General features: G+C 41.4%; 1 protein-coding gene and 1 long non-coding RNA gene across 8 annotated transcripts in view; one reads left to right on the forward strand and one right to left on the reverse strand.

Annotated features, from left to right (window-relative positions):
- The window catches only part of LOC138985795 (uncharacterized), a 39,392-nt gene extending 33,075 nt beyond the window's left edge, over window positions 1–6,317 (reverse strand). For all 5 annotated transcript variants that reach the window (XR_011462760.1, XR_011462762.1, XR_011462761.1 and 2 more), the window contains exons 1-2: window positions 6,179–6,317; window positions 1,908–1,956 (exon numbers count right to left, since the gene is read on the reverse strand). This is a non-coding gene — a long non-coding RNA (uncharacterized lncRNA). The remainder of the gene's footprint in view (window positions 1–1,907; window positions 1,957–6,178) is intronic.
- The window catches only part of FBXW4 (F-box and WD repeat domain containing 4), an 83,817-nt gene continuing 75,365 nt past the window's right edge, over window positions 5,431–13,882 (forward strand). The window contains exon 1 of one of the 3 annotated variants that reach the window (XM_070363514.1): window positions 5,431–6,312. In XM_070363514.1, coding sequence (XP_070219615.1) covers window positions 5,519–6,312 — 794 coding nt within the window. In that variant the 5' untranslated portion in view covers window positions 5,431–5,518. The remainder of the gene's footprint in view (window positions 6,313–13,882) is intronic. The other 2 variants (XM_070363515.1, XM_070363516.1) reach the window with 2 other exon arrangements.

Here is a 13,882-nt window from a genome sequence, read left to right on the forward strand (position 1 = left end):
TATTTTCTTGGGCTCCAAAATCACTGCTGATGGTGATTGCAGCCATGAAATTAAAAGATGCTCGCTCCTTGGAAGAAAAGCTATGACAAACCTAAACAGCATATTAAAAAGCAGAGACATTACTTTGCTGACAAAGGTCCGGCTAGTCAAAGGTACGGTTTTTCCAGTAGTCATGTACGGATGTGAGAGGTGAACCATAAAGAAGGCTTGAAAGTGAAAGTGAAGTCGCTCAGTCATGTCCAACTCTTTGTGACCCCATGTACTGTAGCCTACCAGGCTACTCTGTCCATGGGATTTTCCAGGCAATAGTACTGGAGTGGATTGCCATTTCCTTCTCTAGGGGATCTTCCCGACCCAGGGATCGAACCTGGGTCTCCCACATTGTAGACAGACGCTTAACCATCTGAGCATCAGGGAAGTCGCTTAGTGCTGAAGAATTGATGCTTTCGAACTGTGGTGCTGGAGAAGACTCTTGAGAGTCCCTTGGACTGCAAGGAGATCAAGCCAGTCAATCCTAAAGGAAATCAGTCCTGAACATTCACTGGAGGGACTGATTCTGAAGCTGAAGCTCCAAAATTTTGGCCACCTGATGTGAAGAACCAACTGACTAGAAAAGACCCTAATGCTGGGAAAGACTGAAGGCAGGAGAAGGGGATAACAGAGGATGAGATGGTTGGATGGCATCACCGACTCGATGGACATGAATTTGAGCAGGCTCCAGGAGCTGGTGATGGACAGGGAAGCCTGGAGTGCTACAGTCCATGGGGTCACAAAGAGTCGGACATGACTGAGCGACTGAACTGGACTGAACCTGACGTATAATTTCTGAAAACAAAACTTTAGACTCTATCTTTCTATTTATGTGATGCCCAAATGTTTATACATTTATCATTAGTCCTCATTTCTTCTTTCTTATACTCTAATTCGTTATCTTACTATTACATGAGACACATTTTAAATGAAATAAAATTTGAAGAAACTTAGGTGGCTAGTTAAAACTCTGGCAATGATCTAGGGTTCTCTAACTGTCTTGTTGCATGGTGTGTCTGGATGCATAACAACTATAACTTTATTTTGGGGAGACTTTATTGATTTCGTAAATGTGATCCATGCTTCTTTAAAAAAAAAAATCAAGCAATAGGGAAAAGTACAAAGTAAAATTCCATTACTAGAAGTAACCATTATTAGCATTATTCTACAAAGTCTCCTTTTGAATATATATAAATAGGGACAAATTTACAAAAAAGGCTCATATAATACATACTATACACACACTGTTATTTAACAAAAGAAATTGAAGCTGAAGTAAAATAATGAAATTACTAAACTTTTGTTATATGTTCTTTTGCAAGACAGTAGTTCCTACAAATCCTTTTAAAGTTTTGCAAAAAGATTATGAAAAGCATAAGAGGCTGTGGATTCTACATATTAACCCTTAGAAAGTATTAACAGTTGAGACAAGGACAGAATCTACTTTAATTGTTTAGAAGCAGCTTTTATTTAGATACCAGACCTGCCTGATGGTCAGAGGAAAAGTATATTATTAGGTGTGGCTATATTAATCGAAAGGGATCCTAGAAGACTCTGAATTCAATGCCTTATTCCTATTCCATTTTCTGTTGTGTATGGTGAAGGCTTAGGACTTCCCTTGTAGCTCAGTTGGTAAAGAATCTGCCTGCAATGCAGGAGACCGGGGTTCGATTCCTGGGCTGGGAAGATCCCCTGGAGAAGGAAATGGCAATCCACTATAGTATCCCTGCCTGGGAAATCCCATGGACAGAGGAGTCTGGTGGGGTACAGTCCATGGGGTCGCAAGACTTGGACACAATTTAGTGACTAAACCACCACCATGGTAAAGACACAGTTCAGAGTAAGAGCTTTGGGGTTAGAATGTCTAGATTTGATACCTGTTCTGTTATTTAGGAACGGTGTGACCATATGCTTCAGTTTCATCTTCTGTAAAAAAAAAAAAAAAAAATAGGTTAATCGTATCTTCCTTATGTGGTTATTGATAAGAATAAGTGAGACAATACATGGAAAGCTCTTGTAATAGTGCCTGATACACAGTCAGTGCTCAATAAATATATGCTATTATTATTATTATAAATTGTCATTCACAAAATAATCTCATTCTTTCTCATTCATCTCAGAATAATTCCCCTGCTAAATCTGCTTACTTTTAAAGTTAAAGGCTGGGGCCCTGAGGGCTTAAGAGGCATGCGGGCACTGGCATATTGGATGTGGGAGTAGTCTCCTGCCTAAGATTGTCATCTATGTTTACGAGAATGTACAGAACACACAGTTCTAGCCTTTTCACAATCCTAAACATATAAAATACCTATTAACAATAATTACTACTATGCAAGTCAGTTACATGGACATACACAAAGAACTTTACATCTGAACTTAAAAATCCTCTCTAAAAGTGAACTAATATTAGTATTTCTCAATTCCCAGTGAAATTCATAAAGTCTCATACATTTTACAGCATAGGAAATATAGGCAATATTCTATAACTTAAAATGGAATATAATCTATAAAAATACTGAGTCTCTGTGCTATACACCTAGAACTGATATTGCAAATCACCTATCTTCTATTTAAAAAGTAGAAAAAAGAAATTGAGTCTTATGTTTTAAAATATTATGAATTTCATGTTTTTGGCATTCTAAGTTAAAAGTAGTCCAATGCTTACAGTTTACTTATTATGCAAATTCTAAATTTAAAATGCCTTATAAAAACAAAGTAAATTTCAACCCCGCCCCCCCATAGTATTTCACTATGTTTCCTGGATTTGAACTTCAAGGGAGTGGATGACTTTTCTAAAGATATTCTGAAGTCCAGTGTACTTTTTATTTTCTTTTTTTCTAGCTATTAAGGTGTTTATTTTCTTTGATAATAAAACACCATTAAGTATTCCATGAAGATATGCATTTAGTTTTGTTACAAATCATTTTTTTCAGTCCCAGCTGATTTTTTATCTTTTTTTTGGCTGCACCGTGCAGTGTGTAGAATTTTAGTTCCTCAACCAGGGATTGAACCCAGGGCCTGGGCAGTGAAAGCACGGAATCCTAACCACTGGACAACCAGGAAATTCCCATCCAGCTGATTTTTTTAAATAACCTGTCTCCAAAAAGAATTTTAAAAGTGCTTGTTGTGATGTTTTTTTTCAAAGTTTTTTTCAAGTTTGTTTTAAATCCCACATTGGACTTTTTTTGCTTTGTTTTGTGAGGGAGGGAGGGTTGATGAAAAATTCTAGGTGCTTCTCTGAGTTGAAACTAAACTGTAGGGTTTTTTTTTTTTAATAGCTTAGAAATTTAGAGACACACCAAATCACCACCAAATAACAGAATATATGCCAATTTTCCATTTTGGCTTTGCCTTTCTGCATAGTGAGTATTTTGGCTTATTTTGGAAATCAGTAAACCATAAATTTTAGTTCACTTGATCTCCAGTTTGGGTGCAAAAGAAGGTGATATTTTTAAGTGATGGTTTAATTTCTCCAATAATGAGGGCAACATGGGATAAAGAATAAGTTGCATTTGTGTGATTGTGGATTTTAGTACTTGATTTAATTAAACAATTTTCTGCGCCTTCAAGTCCTCTACTGAAAACTAGGTACAGTGTGGATGAATTACTTAGTTTTACTCTGTGTAAAGAAATGGTTAAAAAAAAAGTCAAACAGTAAGAAATTACAAACATGTTTAACACAAATCAGAAGACAAAATGTAGGAACCATATGCTATATTCATCTGCTTTCCTTCCAGAGTGGCTCACAGTATACAACTGTAGCAAAATCAATAAATGTTGAGTTGATGATATTACCTCAATATTCAGCATTCCTACCTCAACAGCCTTCTAACAGTATGAAATAAGTAAATATCTTTATAATGATTTCTAAGAGATGGTCTAAATTCTTTAGTTGTACTGAAATGTCATGTCAAATATTGTTTTTAATAAGTAAATCACTGGCTGGAGTTTGGAAATCTTTTTCTACACAAAGCCTTTGTTGTACCTCCCCCCCCCCACACCTTTTGTAGGGTATTTTTTTGTAACAGGATTTGACCTGTAACTATTATTGAGAATTTTCTTAGAGGAGTTCAAAGCATTTTACAGGGATCATCTCATTTATCCCTCGAAAGTAAGGCAGAGGCATTATCTCCACTACAAACTGAGAACACTAAAAGGCCAAGATAGGTGGGGTTTTTTGTTGTTGTTTTGCTAAGATCAAAAAGCAGTTCTAGGGCAAAGCCAGATTCTGGTCTGACCTTGTTACATGATGCTTCTGCGGTGACATAATGCAATATCCTTCCTCTCTTGGGTCTCTCCTTATGCTACCTGTTGAATAATTTCCAGAGTTGATATTTCATTCATTCTTGCTTCTGAAAATGGATCTTAAGGTGTAAAAACAAAATAAACCCCTAAAACTTTTACTATTAGGGTTTGGGGCACAGGATACTTAGGGATAGGTATCTTTCTCCCCCACCTGCAAATCTTACTGCCTCCACCAGTGCTGTTCAATAGAAAAAATGTGGGCCGCAAATTCAAGTCACATGTATAACTCTAACCTTTCTAGTAGTTACAAAAGTATATTTAGGCCAATGTATCAAAAATCTTATCACTTCAACATGTATTTAATATAAAACTATTAATACGATAATTCACATTCTTTATCTTGCATAAGTCTTCAAAATCCGGTGGGTTTTCACACTTACAGCACACCTCAATTTGGACTAGTCGCATTTTCAATGCCCCTAAGCCATGTGTGACTAGAGGAGACAGTATGGGACAGCATGGGACTTCAGTAGACTTTTCTTAGCTCTCCCTTCAAAATGGTACCTTTGTGAATGGGATGGGGGAGCCTGGTGGGCTGCCGTCTATGGGGTCGCACAGAGTTGGACACGACTGAAGCGACTTAGCAGCAGCAGTAGCAGTGTGAATGGAATGAATAGTGTGGGGAAGGGCTCCTGGATGACCTTGGAGAATCCACTTGCACTTGGGTGGTGACTAATAGCTTTACCACTTGATTATCCATGACCAGGGAGTGGATGCAGGATCTAGAGGACTGCAATCTTCCAAAATGTCAAAAATACCAGCTCATTGCTAGAACTGAGGTATATACACCATGTGAGATCCCGGCCTAAGGAACCTGCCGACTTCTAGAGGTGCAGTTCGTGAGGCCCTGGTATATGGCCTGTGGAAAGCAGGCATCAGACGAGGTAGAAGAGGGGTATGAGAGGGGGAAGGCCACCCAAGTGAGCGCTTCTTGAGGGCAGGGCCTCAACCTAGCTGCTGCTTGAAGGCAGACGCTCCTATGGCCGTCCTAACCAGGCGCTTGGTGGGCCTCACGTGCTAGATGAACGCACGCTGTGTTTCCGGCACACACTCCGGGCGGCCCGGGGCATGGGAGGGGGGCGCTCTACGGCCCCCGCCCGCACTACGAAGCCGCTCCACGGCCTCGGGTGTGAGGGGCGGGCCCAGGCTTCGGCCCGCGCCGCCCCATGTGACCCGGTCCGGCATGGTGTCGCCTCCTCCCGGGGCGGCGGCTGTGGCGGCGGCTCGGGCTTGGCTCCGCGTCGGGCCGGCCCCGCGGCCGCTCATGGGTAGTCAGGGCGGCGTGGGGCCCCCCGGGAACGGTGGGCCCGGCGAGGGCGAGAGCGGGGAGACGAGAAAACTGCAGGAGGAAGGGAGAGCCGCGAGAGGAAAGCGGAGGAAGGGGAAGGGGAAAGCGGGAGCAGGGCAAGGCGGAAAAGGAAACGGGGCGGAAGGAAAGCCGGAGCCGCCACAGGCGAAGGAGGAAACGGGGCTGGGGGCTGAGGCGGGACCGAGTGCAGGCCTAGGAAAGGCAAGAGAGAGAGGCGGAAGCGTGAAGGAAGGGGTGAGAAGGCTCGTCAGGGGAGATGAGGGGAGCGCAGGGGCGCGAAAGGAGGCCAAAGGGAGAGGTGAGGGGAAGAAGGAGGAATGGAGGGTCAGGACTGGTAGGCGGGAGAGCGCCAGGCCGGCAAGAGCACAGGGACGAGGGGGTCAGGCTTGGGGCCGCCTCGCGGGGACACGGGCGGCCATGGCGACAGCGGCTGAGGAGGAGGCTGCGGCGGCCCGGGAGCCAGCCTGCCGCCCAGCCGCGGGGCCCGCACTCCTGCGCCTGCCGGAGGAGCTGCTGCTGCTCATCTTTTCCTACCTGGACATGCAGGCCCTCGGCCGCCTGGCTCAGGTGTGCCGCTGGCTGCGGCGCTTCACCAGCTGCGACCTGCTCTGGCGCCGGATAGCCCGGGCCTCGCTCAACTCCGGCTTCACGCGGCTCGGCACCGACCTGTAAGCGCCCGCCCGCTCCCCGCCCCAGGCCGGCCCGCGTCCCGGGAAAGGGCGGGGCGCCGCGGCCTGGTCGGCCTGGGGCCGTGTCGTACCCTGAATTCCGAGGTCCAAACCCGGCCTCCTCCGACCCCTTCCCGAGCACAGTTCCTCTCGGAGGCCTCCATGTGAGGAAACCTCCCTAGAGCATCTCCCTTAGTCAGCACCCTCTCTGTGGGCAGCTCCTCACAATTAGCCATCTTAAGCACTCTCTTCAGCTGTTAAATGTGTCTTTTCGCAGAGGTTGACTGCCTGGGTTCCTCAGGCGGAACTGTGGCTGGTCTGTGGCTTTAGAGGCCTCCTCCCATCCAGGTGTAGGACCCATGTCCCCTATGTGGTCTTTCAGGACGTTTTTATGGACATTCATCCTCTCACTCTCTTCTAAGGATCGTTAGGCTTCTGGGCTCTGATAAAATCAAATATGGAGAACAGGGCTCACACTCCCAAAAAAAGGTCCCTTGGTCCAAGTGTCAGCGATAATTTATGACTTGATGGAGGCAGAATGACACGCAAAAAGGGTACCTGCTTATGGCAGGGAGTTGGATGATGTATACAGACTGTACCTGAAGGCATGGTATTGTAATTTGGCCTGTTCTTGGTAGGATCTGAAGCCTGTGAATGCAGAACTTAATCATGTAAGCTGTTACATAGGAAAGGGAGAAAATGTGTGGAATTGGAGTAAAAACTTTCTGATAGCACCCAACTCCATCCAATTTGGATTAAAGACATTTAAAAAGATAGTTTTAACACAATATAGCAACATTAAGGAAAGTTGGTTTAAAACATAAAAAGTTATAATATCATCACCTCTAGGCAGCTGTTCAGTTTTAAAAATTGCTTTTCATTTGCACACTTCTTCCCCCACTTAGTTGCTATCCTACTGATCCTAGCAGAATAGGTACATAATGTTTGTGGGCTGTACTATGAGATTAAAAACTTTCCTCTAATATTAGACTTTCATGTTGTATCCAGCTTTTTGCTATCATAGACAACAAGGAAATGAATAATTCAGTGCATTTTTTGGTAACAGCTTTATTGAGATATATCAGAGACTGTATAATACATGTCTTTTTGAATTGGTTCCTTAGAATAAATTCTCAAGATTGGCATTATTGAGTCAAAGGTTATGGTTTGTAAAAAGGCAATGTACCAAGTTACAGTGGCACTAGCAGCGATTTCATATAAGAATTTAAAAAATCTTTGCTATTTTAGTGGACATATAATGATATCTCAAAGTTTTGTTATTTTGCCTTCCTTTAGCAGGATAAGTATTTTCCCCTGTGTTTGTTTCACCTATGAGATTGTCTTTTCCAAGTCTTAGTCCATTTATTATTGGGGTATTGACACTACTCTTAGATTCCAGTCCTTGTGGGTCATAGATATTAGGATCTAATCTGTCATCTTTGATGCAAATATCTTCCCCAGTTTGTTCTTTTTATTTCACTGTTTTTAGCCTATAGAAGTTTTAGATTTAAATATATCAGAATATGTCAGTTTTTGTGTGATTTTTTAAATCTTTCCTTCCCCTTCCAAAACTGAGAAATTTGTGATTTCTCCCACAGACATAATACATCTTCTCTTTGACATTCTGCTGGTTTTCCTATAATTTGATTTTTAAGAATTGTCAACACTTTCATCAGTATCACTTTTCTTTTGGTGTAAGGGCCCTGAATTCAACTTTCTTTTTTTCTAAACAGTTACCTAGTTACCACTAAACTTTTTGTTACGTAATTCATATCTTTCCCTTTAGAAAGACAAAATAATTTGTTTTAGAAAGCTTACTTTGTATGATACCATGACGAAAATCTTTCCTGAATTGTCTTTGTAAAAGTATTATTGAATTTTCAATTTGTAATTTCTTTTGAAAATGACCATGCTCGAATAAAAATGTAGCCAAACTAGAAAGCTTACTTTGACAGATATTAACTTTATATATCTATGTGTATATATAGTCACATATACATACATATATGTATGTATGTATATTGGGTCTAAATCTGAACTCTTATTTTGTTCCACTGATGTATTTTTCCATTTCCATTCTAAGTATTGTTGCCTTTGATAGAGTATAATATCTGTTAGGGTTAAATTTTCCTTGTTGGATTTGTGATTTGTGTGTGTGTGAGAATGTGACATCTCCATTCTCATTCAGCCCCCTAGCAAAAAAAAAATTCTGTGCCTTTTCAAAAGTTTCTGTGGATTTCACTGTAAAGTAACTACATATCTATTATTATTCCTAAATATGCTATTCTTTTTTTTTGGTGTAACTGCAATCTCTTTTTTCAGTATGTTTTCCAGCTGGGTATGATTAATAATGTCCAGGATTGCTAAAATCTTTTGGAAATTTTGAACCTTATTGTTTTAACTTTTATTATTTCTAGTATGATTTTGTTGTTGATAATAATGATTTTCTGGGATTTGGGAGGCATATAAGTCTTGTTACTTTCATTTTGTTAAAAGAATTTTTAAAAATATACATATATTTGTTTATTTTGGCTGTGCTGGGTCTTTGTTGCTGCATGGGCTTCTCCTGTTGGAGAGCACAGGCTCTAGGGCTTTTGTAATTGTTGCACGGGGCCTCCAGAGCAGAGGTTCAGTAGTTGCAGCACACGGGCCTTGTTGCCCTGCCAGGTTTGGGATCTTCCCAGACTAGGGACTGAACCAGTGTCTCTTGCATTGCAAGGTGGATTCTTAACCACTGGACCACCAGGGAAGCCCATCTTCATTTCTTATAACGAAAAACTCTTTCAGAGAACATAGCAGTTGACCTAGAAGAGCAGTTGTCTGAAATGCCTAAACCCAATCCAGCCACGGCAAAATTTGGCTTTCTTGCTCTCCTTATAGATGAGATTGGGCACTTTCAAGGTGGTATGGCCATAGACTGCTCTCCTTATAGAGACTGAATGAACAAATGAAAGAATTTATGTTTATTTTTCTTTCCTTTTCAAGTGCTCTGGGAGATAATGTGAATGAGTGTGCATTCTGTAAGTGATAATAACAAAATGAAAATGAGTTTACAGTATAAAGTGCATCGAGACTGCCAGGTGATTTGGCTTTGTTATTTTTTAGCCACATATTTTGATTTCCTGCCTGTGTCCTAGGATGTGGTATCGCCAGCCTTCTAGGAAGTTGTTTTACCATAACACTTGATAAAGAGCAGGGTCATGCTCATGTTTTCTGAGTTGAGGGGGAAAGTTATGCGTGTTACAGCAGGTGGAGAGAATGTTTACCAGTGTGGTCTGTTTTTGGACAGCTGCAGAGACATGATAACCCACCAAGAGGGGTGGTGATCATCCCTGGAGGGAGATGGCGTGTGCCCCAGTCATCTTAGGGCATTAGGGAGCCTGGGCCCAAAGTTCAGTGAAAGTATGGCTGTTCGGATTGTGGCAGGGCTGTAGTTCGTATTTTTAATTAAAAAATGTGCTAATTAACTGCACACTGGACAGTAGGACAAGTTTTTATAAGCACAAAACTTCATTTTATGAGAAGCCACACTTCACTGCCCCAGAGTTTTATTATCTATAAAGAATGAGAGTAACATAGCCAGTAAAATGAGGCTTAACCATTGTAATGTGTTAGTGATAGCACAGAGTTCAGCACATAGTAGGCACTCAGTAAATTGTTGTAAAATGGAACTTTCAAGTTGTGTGGCTTCACCTCTAGTCAGTCTATATTTAGCAAAAGTGGAGATGGTTTGACATAGAGAGGCTGCCTAAAGACAGAAGGTGGGGGGAAACACATACATGGCTGAATCTCTCTCACCTGTCCTGAATGTTTTTGGAAACATGACAGCAGAAGCTGTGGGCTTTAGGGTCTGCTCTCCCTGCCGAAGAGCCTCCTGAATTCTCAGAAACACAAACTGCTAAGGTTTACTGACCTTCCGGCCCAGGGCAAGTCCCATTCAGTTTGGCTCTTCCTAACTGATCATAGCTTTGTTGAGTAAGATGAACTGCTTTGGTTCCTTGTGATTTGTTAATGGTCTTATACTTGTGCTTGAAGGCATTTTGGCCACTTTGAAACCACAAACAAATAATTTGCTTCCCTTTAGGCCTCTTGCCCTACCAGTGAACACTGGGAGGTTTCCTGAGCTTTTTTTTTTTTTTAAGTGGACACAAAGACAGTTTAAGTCAGTCATCTGGTTTAAAATCAGTTTTATTTGAAAGTTTTATGAATCCTGGGGGAATAGAAATATCTTTAATATAAAAATCAAGGAAATGTTTCATATAGCAATCTTTTAAGTTTTCCCTAAAGAGTAGAGGCAAAACTAAGCTAGTTCAGTCTTCAAGAACAAAACAATGAAATTTAACTCTGTCAGTTTATAATATAGGCTAAATGCAAGAAGTTAGAAAGTATGACAGGTGGAAGAGCAAAGGTGCTAATTGTAAATTCAGACACTGTAAGTTAACAAAAGCTAGGAATGGAAAGAAAAAAGTATACCCGTGTATGTAAATTATTAAAAAAATACTTTTGCTGTCTTATATTAAATACTTTTACCTCTCTTGATCGTCTCTCTCCTAAAGTAAGTCCTGTATGTTTTCAAACTTGAGTTTTATTTCAAATATCCCTTGAGCATTACCTGGGTTCTTTCTTGCGTTTGCCTGTCATAGATTTGCCTAGAATTAACAATAGATGTTTAGGGAGTCAGGCTCTGAAGTGTTTGCCCTGGCATGTACACTCATTCCTTAGCCAGGGTCTTGTAGGCTTGGAGCTCTTTGAGGCCGAGGGACTGGGGTATCTATTTCAGTGATGATTAACGTCCAAAGTGGTGAGATGGACACAGATAAGCAGAGTGTGTTTGTTTGTTTTAAAATGATTGCACCTAAGAGCATTTTTTTGACCCAGAAAGCATAAAGTTTCCTAACTGAACAGAAAAGACATTGCTCACTGGTTACTTTCAAGGCCTAAACAGTGATTTTCAGAAAACAATTAGCAACTTAAAGTAACTTCAGCTCTCTCTTTCACCTTTCTGCGGTACCTAGAAAGCAATCACTTACTTGTTCTCCAGTTCACTGAAAGGTTTCATATATGAATGTATTTATTTTCAACTTTTTGGAAAGGCCTTGTTTTGAATGGTTTTGTGAGTTAATAAAAGTGAGTTCAGTTTACATATTTGAAATAAATAAAGCAATACACCTGTGGAAGCAGGAAATGGTCTAGTGCAGTCAGTACCTCCAAATGCAAACTGGAGGACTTTCCTTCAAGACTGAGAATATGGAAGCTGCTTATCTCCTTTCCAGTCTTGTAAGACTCGAACAGTAGGGGATGACTCTCCTAACTTTCAAGGCAGAATCATGGAGAATCCCAAAGTCCTCATAATCTACAAGATAAACAGTTCATGTTGGAATGAAATCTCTGCAAGTATTTCAATACTCTGTTTCTCACTTTCAGTTTTCTATGTCTAGCCCCTTCATCTTAGGTAAAGATTGTGCTTGAGCTGCTTGAAATCAGACTGGCAACGAGGTTACTGATGAAGCATACACATTTAAAAAAATTATTTTTAAGTGTTTGACATAGAAAGGAATTATCTTTGTGTGGCAGCTTAACTTTAACTCTGGAGTAACCCTGGCACTGAATTAGTTTCTGGTCCTAACTGAGAACCATGGAACAGGGAGAATTTCAGGTAGACTCTTCTTGAGGCCAGGCTCTAATAACTTTTGAATATTGAAGATGAGATTGACTGTTTGGAAAAACAAGGAGAAAGTTGAGTTTTGAATTTTCAGTGAAAATTGACATGCCCCCACACTCTGATCTACAGAAACAGATTTTTGATCAACTCCAGAATTTATCTCAGGTGTGCCGGCCATCAGATGAAGTTGAGAATCCAAAGATTCGGTTTATTCTTGAGAAAAGTCCTTTTTATTTAGCAGTCTTGCTCAGATTTGAACAAGTATTAGAATTTAAAGTGTAATCAGTAGAGGCAAGATGTTTGTTCTAATTAAGAATATGTTTATGAATTTTGAATCATGTAAAGGTTTCACCTGTATCTAAAACTGAGTATGAGACTGTCTGGAGAAAGAATTTATCTCTTGTTAGAGGTTTGACTCCCTTGTCTCAACTTGAAGTCAGTTTTTCATTATATCCAATTGTCCACATTGCCCTCCCTGAAAGTCTGGGCCACCCAATGGGCCCCTGTGTCTGGCCCTCTTTAGCCCACAATTAATTGCCAGTACATTCTTTCTTCTTCTCCTTCTTTTTTGGTATTTGACATGAGCTCAAATTGCTGAGAAAGGTGACAACTGTGAAATGAAGACAGGGCATGGAGACACCTTAAAAAATACATGCAAAGGCCACTAAATGACAAGAGCAGACTGCCAGGCTCTTTCAAAACATCACCACGTCTGTTGACTTTCCATTCCTTGTTCGCAGCACAAAATTGGAGGTCAAAGAATCATAGGAGTTAGAGATGGAAAAGACATTTGGGGTCAGCCAGTTCATGCCTCCACCTTCTCCTGCCCCTGATTCCAAATCATTCCTTGCATTATATTTTCTCCCCCAGCTCTTGTACAGTTTTCACGGTCTTCACTCAACCCTGGCTGTCACCTTTGGGGAATGATGCTGGAGGCTCTGTCCAGTTTCTCCTCAGCAGAGAGAGATATTGCCTGTGCCCCCAGTTGACATTCATGAACTTCTTTGTTGGTGGTCTCAGCTGAGAGGCTGAAGGCTAACTGGAAGTTTCTCTGCTGCCTGGCAAGGGGGCTTTTCTAGACAGAACTGAGGTGTATTTAGTGTAGATGACGTTGGGAAAGGGGAAAAGGGCTGGGGTACAGTGCAACTTTACCATTGCTGACTTTGTTCCTTGACTTTTTTGTAGGAAGGTTCTTGACCTGAAAGGAGATGTGTGTGTGTGTGTGTGTGTGTGTGTGTGCGCGTGCATGCACGTGTGCTGTATGCACACCTAAGGAATGTAGTATTTTGGAGGTGGACAGAGACAAGGATATATTACTGAGTGGGAGTTTGATAAGAACCCTAACTTGGATATTAGCAGGTTAAACTAGCCAAAAATGCTAGTGAAGAAGTAGATGATTATTTTAAGAACATGTTAAGAAAGAATTAGGTATTAGAAGTGCCAGCTTAAGAGTCAAGTTGAGGAGGACAGTTGGGCTGGAGACCAGTATTTTGGGCCAGGGAACACTTGCTTTTGGGATCTCCCCTTTAAGAAAGTAGAAAAAGGGCTGTCTTGTGTTCACTGACTGCATGGTTTGGCAGGGGGAATGGTCATTTTTAGAGGCAGCTTTGGAAGGTTACCCCCAGCTCCCCCTCTTATTCCAGCAGCTGTTGGGAGCAGTCCGAAGGGGGTATTATATTTCTTCTGGTAACTCTGCCAAGAATGAGAGGAAATCCACAATCTGTGGGCTTTTTGCGGGGATGGGGATGGGGTGGCAGGTGATGGGACAGGGAAATTAAATTGTTTTATAGTAAATATGTTGAGATACTTTTCCTGGAAAGCTGTTGCACTGAAAGGAAAGCTATTTCCCCTGCTCACTAGCTCTGTAATGGGTTCTTTCTCTGTAGAGAAAGGGAAATAGTCTTCTGC

This window comes from Bos mutus, chromosome 26, assembly GCF_027580195.1.
Source record: "Bos mutus isolate GX-2022 chromosome 26, NWIPB_WYAK_1.1, whole genome shotgun sequence".
Lineage (NCBI taxonomy): Eukaryota > Metazoa > Chordata > Mammalia > Artiodactyla > Bovidae > Bos > Bos mutus.